At 38.6% G+C, this 7,618-nt stretch overlaps 1 protein-coding gene across 1 annotated transcript in view; it reads left to right on the forward strand.

The window, feature by feature from the left end:
* LOC103810598 (methylcrotonoyl-CoA carboxylase beta chain, mitochondrial-like) overlaps positions 1-4,611 on the forward strand; it is a gene marked incomplete at its 5' end in the record, with an annotated part of 35,845 nt that extends 31,234 nt beyond the window's left edge. Inside the window, 1 exon segment of the mRNA XM_009083505.1 lies at positions 4,178-4,611. Coding sequence (XP_009081753.1) covers positions 4,178-4,295 — 118 coding nt within the window.
* Positions 4,612-7,618: the final 3,007 nt, after the last annotated feature.

The following is a 7,618-nucleotide window of genomic DNA, read 5'->3' on the forward strand; positions in this document are numbered from 1 at the left end:
ACAGATGATTGTCAGTGTTTACATCAGTAAGTTTCTAATCTGTAAGAAAATAATTTTACATGTAAGAGTAAGACAAAGGCAGAGTAGTTAGGTACTTCTTATTCTGCCTGTAGCTTGGAAAGGAAATGTGATGTGCACAGATGTGAGTTGGTTGCAAACTAATGTGGGTTTGGATTGCATGTGGTTGGGTTCATGTGATGCTGCCCTAAAGATAATAAGCCCAGCTGAGACATGAAGTCAAATGTCAGAGCTGAAATCCCACGAAGGTTTGTCTGGCTATAAGCAATGAAAGTGAAATGCCCCTTTACACGGAGGAGTGCGTTTGACAAAAGTGTCTGAGTGGCTCAGGGCAAAACAGTCCAAGCTGGTTTCTCTTGCTCTTTGATTCATATAGGTGCAGTCTGCATTGTCTAGGAGCTCTTAATTACTTTCTGCTGTCTGGTAGATATAATTGGGTATTTCAGTAGATGCTCTCATGTTTCCTGCCCTGATTTCATTCTTTTTTGCCAATATTATCTAATTCCTAAGCAAGACCTCAGATCAATAGCACAGAAGTTTTCATTACTGTGGAGTAGGCTGTCCAAGCAGAAACAATGAGACAAGTGGGATTACAGTCTTTGCAGCATATAACATACTTAAGGGAGGGATGTAGCCACCTTGCCCCTTGGAGCCAACCCATTTCTCAGCCAGCATCAGCAGCGGCTTATTAGCGAGCATGCACTATGAGGGAGAAGCAACCTGTTCCCTTTGCTCTAAAGGATGCTTCCTGTCTGTTTCCAAGCATGGTAAAAAAACAGTTGACCATCAACCAAATGTCAGGGTGTTGTATTGAAACTGAAGCTGGGCAGCCTTGGTTTTGTAAGATCCTTCCACAAAAAAAAACTAGAAGAAAAGTCCAACAAGCAGCTTTGCATTACTGAGGGAAAAAACTGACAGATGGGCACAAAGACTGTGGTCTGTGTTCCTGCTTGTGTGCAGTCAGTTTGGAGGCTGCCTCATGCTGTCTTCTTGCTAAGATACAGGAACCAGTCTGCTTGGCTCTTTATGTCCATTGAGACTGATGTGACCCTTCCACTGGACTTCATGAGGATTTGAATCAAGCTTTTTGCAGTAATAGGGCAAGAGAAGGAAAATTCACTTAAGATTAAAATACAAGCAAATACCCTCATTTACTCTGTTTATACAATTTTACTTATAAATGATAGTTTACTGTATGTACGGGAAGTCAATACTGTTCCCTGCAGTTGTATTTTCTAATCAAACCTTAACCAGTTATTGGATTACAACCTTTCACAATGAGCAGTCTTAATTAATGGCAGTCATTAGGCAGCACCCTTTTTAATGAGTTATATTAATCTGCTTACTGGTTTCTAAAAAGGATTGCAGTGGTTTGCATCTTAACAAATTACATGAGCATTTTACTTTCGGCGACTTCATTTCTTTTACTCACACTGTCTCAGTTACAGATGTTTTATGAGTGTCTTTGTGACTCATGTTCCATCAGTAGGGTTTTAATAGATAGTTTAATTATTAATGTTACATCCAGTAGAGAATGTACTTTTCTTTAAACAAAGAGAATCACAAGCCAGGGGTGACCATATGAAAGCAGCTCAACTTCACGCAGCATGAAATCTTTATGGTTGTCAATATAAGTTAATTGTGCTGTTACAAAAAGTCCACAAACAAACAAAAACAAAACAAAGAAAAACAACCAAATCTGCCTTAAAATGTGCTTTGTGTTTGGAAGTGTTTATTACAGTGGTAGTCACTGAGAAGTTGCAGCTTGGAAGGTAACGAATTAAGTTGATAAAAAAAGTTAATTGCAGGTGTTAATTGAAAAAAATTTTGACAAGCAGAGCAAACAAACCTGTAGCAATAAAAAATACCAAATTTGCTTAAAAATAGAAGTTACTATATTTGAGATTGCTCTTAAGAGGGTTTTTTTTTCACAGTCCTAAGAAAACAGAGGGATTGTAGTTGATTCGACCTCACAAAGCTACTTTTCTTTTCACTATTAATAAGGATCTTCTCTATCCCTTTGGCAGATTAATATATTTAAAATACAAGAGGTAATGCATGCTCTGTGATGTTGAAAGTATAGGAAATAATCTATCTTGGTCATTCTGTTGTCCTAGATTATATCAACAGCTATAACCACTATCTTGGGAAAAACCAAGAGAATTCAAACATCTCTTAAGTTAGTCTTTGTAAAACCAAGTTACACTTGGTTATTTGGCTATTTTGAATGAAGAAAAGCTTCCAATTGTTTTCGCTGTATGGTAAGAAGCACTTAGTCTGGTTCTCTTCAATGGAGTATTGTTAAAATAAACCAAATATTCTGATGAGTTACTACTTAAAATGTAAAACTGTTAGGAAAGGAGTTATTCACAGGAGCCAGACAGAAAGAGCTTAGACCATACACTTAACCCAGACTATGGTGTAGACAACGCATGAGTCTGTGATTTTTCCGGATTTATTTCTCTCTGGGACCTGGCAGACAGATCAGGGAGTGTCACAGCTACTATGGTGCAAAGTTTCTGTAATCAAAATTTTGCTTTCAGTCCCAAGAAACAAACAGCATAATTTTTCCCAATTAACAGGAAAATCTTCCCTTCTCCAAACCCCTTTCTCCTTCTGTACCTCAGTTTTGCTCTTGTGCCCTATTTAGGTTAACAGTCTCTTCTGCCTGAGAAACTGCACCATGATAAGATATGTTTATAGCAGAGTTTTCTTTCTGAGTTGGGTGTCTTCTTCTCTCTCTCTGCTAGCTGGAGAATGGGTTCCTAAGCTGATCCCTTGTGCCTGATCTTGTTACAGGTGACTTTTATTGCAGTTCCGTTTTGCGCATCATAGGATAGATACATGTTATTTGTTGTAAAGCAAAAAATGTACACTGTCAGTCTCTTAATATTTCTATCTGATATGATGAGCATTAATCGCACAGCAAACAGCAAAATAAAGCACAGACGGAAGACACTCATAAGTGTCTGCTGCTGCCTTCTGCTTATCACCATGTATTTATGTAGTTTGCAGTCCTCTTTCTTTCAGGAGTGAGGTGAGGACATTTGGTATTGAAATAAGAGTGCAAAATGCACTCTTTTTTTTCCTCTCTAATAGATTTTTTCAGTTAATCTCCAAACAATAGGAAATTTGCAGATGGAACTTCAGTTAGAAAGGAAGGGATGTGCCTTCCCTAGATGAAGTCAGTCTTGGCTCCCTATTCATGACAGCTTCTTGTACTTTAAAATTTTCCACAGACAAAGAATTAAGCAATATCCAACACCGAAGTAAGTTCAGAAAAGTTCCCTGTCTTAACCAAAGTTTTTGCGTAAGTTTTGCAGATGTTGATTAAAGTCTCGTCTAAGCGAGACTGGATTGCAATGACCAGTGTTTATCTTGTTTGAGTATTTGTTGGGGACATAATGATATTTACAGTTTTGCGGCCTGCCAAGAGTTTTAACGTGGATTTTATTTCAGATAGGATGGAGCTGTCATTGAGAACTGGTGCCACAAAGACTTTAATTTTAGAGAACATCAAAGTGACTATTTACCAGTGTTGGTATTTTGGGGACTTGAGATTTTGGTAACTGTGCATTCATAAATTAATTACCTTCAATCCTGGGTTGAGGGGGGTATTATCTTCTGGTTGTTTAGAAATGGACTTCATTAAAAAATAAATGTAAGAAATTCTGGAAATACTTGAAATTTACTTTGGATTTTCTAATTATGAAAGAATAAGCACTTGTATCATCTGGTGTTGAATTAGCCTGAATAGTGTTAATAATGACGTTATGTAGTCGGTAAAATACAAGCATTCTTAATAGAGGAAGATGGGTCATTGACAAAAGGTCATTTTCCACATGAATATCAGCAAAGAGGTTTTTTTGCTTTAAGGCAATGACTGTGTATGAAGAACCTCATCAGAAATATGTAGACCTGACTTTCTTCATTTGTCTAAAATGTATACATTGTTCAAGTTTCACAGAGTAAGGCACTCCAGTCTGTAGCATTGTTGGTCAAGGTGAATTGACTTCATGACTTCAAATATCATTTAGCTCTTTACTCCTCTTTCTTTAGTATAAGCATTTCCAGTTTCATGGGCTTGAAAATCTATCAGCCATATATGCTAATTTTCTTTAATTATTATTGCTTTTTAATGTTTTTGGTTTTTTTCTAGATTATGGGATGATGGAATTATTGATCCAGCTGACACAAGACTGGTTTTGGGCCTCAGTCTCAGTGCAGCGTTGAATGCACCTACGAAGAAGACAGAATTTGGAGTTTTCAGAATGTAAACTTAAACATACACTTGTCAGAATTATCTCTGTATATTTTATTTGGGGATGGACAGCAAACTAACTACAATGTTGCGGGAATTAAAAAAATGTAGATTTGTATAATGCTATTTTTAATGACAATTTCGTAGTTATTTTCACTGAGTAATTGTCACACAGTGCTTCGGTGTTTTGGTAGTTATTTGAAATCTGTCACTTGTATTGTTCGTATAACTGCATTGCATGAATAAACTGCAGGTTCTGCATTATATTTCATGTTTGACAAGATACCATTGATACTATCTCTTACATAAATAAATCTGCAAAATAAGTTACATATTTGGTGCTTATTTCTTTTAATTCTTCTTTGTGTGTCTCCTGTAAATGCAAAATATTTTTGCAATCTAATGAAGTAAACACGTTTGCTGGTAAATAATTTTTGCAAAACAGAAGTGCTGTAAGGGCAGACAGGGAGTTCAACACAGCATGAAGTTATAGATTTCATTCAGTTGTTGGCATGTTGGCCTTTCTCTGGCTTTCATCCCAAAAATTCTGCTCTTCATATGGTTCCCTGTAATCATAACAACCAGAGAACCTGATGGATGCACAGTGTTTTCTGGAAGAGCTGGGGCCCATATGCTGGTGTCTGTGGAAGCAACAGTTTGCTGAGAGCACTTCTGAGAATGGGGATTGGTTGCAAAGGTGTTTAAACATCTTAGTATGTGGTCCTTCTGGCAAATCTGCTTTCACAAAGACAGAGCATTCTCCTCGTAAGGATCAATCCTTCACCCAGAGCACAAGCCTGAAGTCCACTGACTTATGAGATGTTGAGATGATGGAGTGTTTTGATTATTCTGACTTTTCATTCGTTGCATTGTAATGTTTTTCAAGGTTTCAGTGTCTGTCATTTCATTTGTTCTCTTTAGAAACATTACGCCTTGTAGAAACTAAATGCTTGGCATGTAATGTGCCTAAAATAAGGAGACAAATACTGTGGTAGCTGGGACTAGGAAGTTGTTTTTATCTAGCTTTGCTTTGCAGGTGCCTAGATAACCATCTGCAGAAATATTCCTTACTGGAATAAACCCTAGAAGAGTTAATGTATGTGGATGGAGGTCCTATCCTGTGCTGGCCTGTGGGGAAAGATTCCTAATAGGAGTGGTCATCCTGGGTAAGGTGCTAGCTGTAGTCTTCCTGGGCTTATGTAGCAGAGTTTGTTTTCAACCCAGGAGGGGTAAGGAAGGTCTCCTAGCTGCCAACCCTCTCAGTTGTGTCTCGGGCAGATGCAGAAGAGAAAATTAAATAATCCTTTGGAATGGGAATCTTCAGTGTAGCATACAGACAGCCTGGCATATGTTGAGCTGTGTGTTCTCTGGCACACCTCTATTGCACCTCTTAAAGACCAGGTTTTCACTCATTTTACTGAGATGAAATGTATCCAGCACCTGGTGTGTTCTGCACCACTAAAAAGATTACTTCTCTGTGTCTGCACACATGTAATCTCACTGTTGTGCTCATGTCCATGTTCTCAGTGTGTTAAATAAATATTTAGCAGAGAGTAATAGCTTAAAATACTGGCAACTAGGCACAGAGCTGTGCTTTTGTGCCACTGATTCCTGTTCTTGTCTCACTGTGTGAGTTTGTGAACATGTTGGGCATGGACCCGGGATTTCTTTATCCGTAAAGTACAGTGGCATTATCTATGGGTGGTGGACTTCTGAAATGCCTTTTTAAATACCCTACTTTTAAAAACATATTTATAAAACAAAGCCAGGGAGGAAAAAGGTGTCAGACCCTGAAATGATTGCTGTTTGTGGCTTCCAATATAAAGAAACACTCCATATTTTCTCCTATTACAGCTGAGTAATCAGTTCAGGCACTTGTTGTCTTTCTGTTCTAAATTATGGGGGTTGCTTCCCCCAGTCTGCCACTCGCAAAGCCATAAGGAATGCTGCCTGTTTCTGCTAAGAAAAATGATCTCTCCTGAGTAATATTTTTGCTTTGAATATATTCTTTGAATGAGACTGGTAATTAAATGACACTGAGTTGGAGACAGTAACAAATAATCCTGGGATACACATAAGAGAAGTAGGTACATTTGGAAGGATTCATGCTTCCGAGAACAATAACTCCCTAACACTTGTTATGTCTGAAAAGAGTTACTTACAGTTACCGAAATTTCTTCTCTGAATGTGTGTGCAATCCAAGTCAGAGCATGTCTCTGAGTAAATAAGGATGTTCAGCCTTACTACTACTTAGCTTTGGAAACACGTTAAACAAGTGCAATTAATCGGCACAGCCTTAGCATGTTCTGGTTAGAGGCAGTTGCAGAGCAGGACCTTCGCTGCAAAAAAACGATTCAGAGAATCATTAGTGATGATCACTCCCCCACAGCATAGCTATTTTGGAAAAGCTTTAGCAGGTTAATGTGCTGTGTTTTGTATGCAGGCACTGACTGTGCACAGTGCACCTTGTGTGTGATGGTGTTCTGAGCACACAGGTGGCCTCTTGCTGCCCAGAGGTTTGCTGAAAAACCTTGTTTTCTGTGGATCCAACAGGAGTGAGGAGTTAGGCCCCATGGCTGTACCACAGTTGGTGATGTTAGTAAATCTATTCATGTTGTCTCAAAACAATCACCCACAGTTCTTACGTTGCCTCTACCACCAGGAATCTCATGCTTTTGCAGCTACATTTTAGGTTTAACATGGATGCCATTACATTAGTCATTCTCACTTCTCATTGGTATTGCTCTGCCAGTAGGATCTCTTTTGGATGTTTAATGAAAGGAAATTTTAAATAAATCGAAACAAAAGGTAGCTGCCACTGCAAGAGCATAATATTCCTGATGGTAGTGGTGGCATAAAAGTTGTGGGTGACTATTTCAAGACTTGTCCTACTTAACTCTGATACATGTCACCTATTCACTGTAGTATTGGAGCAGCCAACAACCACTACTCTGTTTCCTTACTGGAAAGGATGATACTTGGGATGGTGGTGATTTTTAATATGGAAGTTGAGGAACAAGATAAATGGCTGTGCCATATCAAGCACACAAGCTGTGATGGACCAGGACATCAGACTCAATGCTCTAGGCTTCCAGGGCACCTTTCTGCTCCCATCTGGTCTTGCCTTGAGTATAGCTGTTCTGAGCTAGTGGCAAGGCCAATAGGTTACCTAGTTTCAGTTCTCTGTCATAGTAGATTTGGTCTGTTTAAGACAGGTCAACATTTGACTACAAGGAGTTTAAAAGGGTCAATATTGTGACCTTGAGGGTGTTTTCAAACAACTCTAGAAGGATGTGGGAAGCTGTGAATGAGGTGGGCTAAGCTGCTCATCATGTTCTT

Source organism: Acanthisitta chloris, unplaced genomic scaffold (assembly GCF_000695815.1).
Source record: "Acanthisitta chloris isolate BGI_N310 unplaced genomic scaffold, ASM69581v1 scaffold12851, whole genome shotgun sequence".
Taxonomy (NCBI): domain Eukaryota; kingdom Metazoa; phylum Chordata; class Aves; order Passeriformes; family Acanthisittidae; genus Acanthisitta; species Acanthisitta chloris.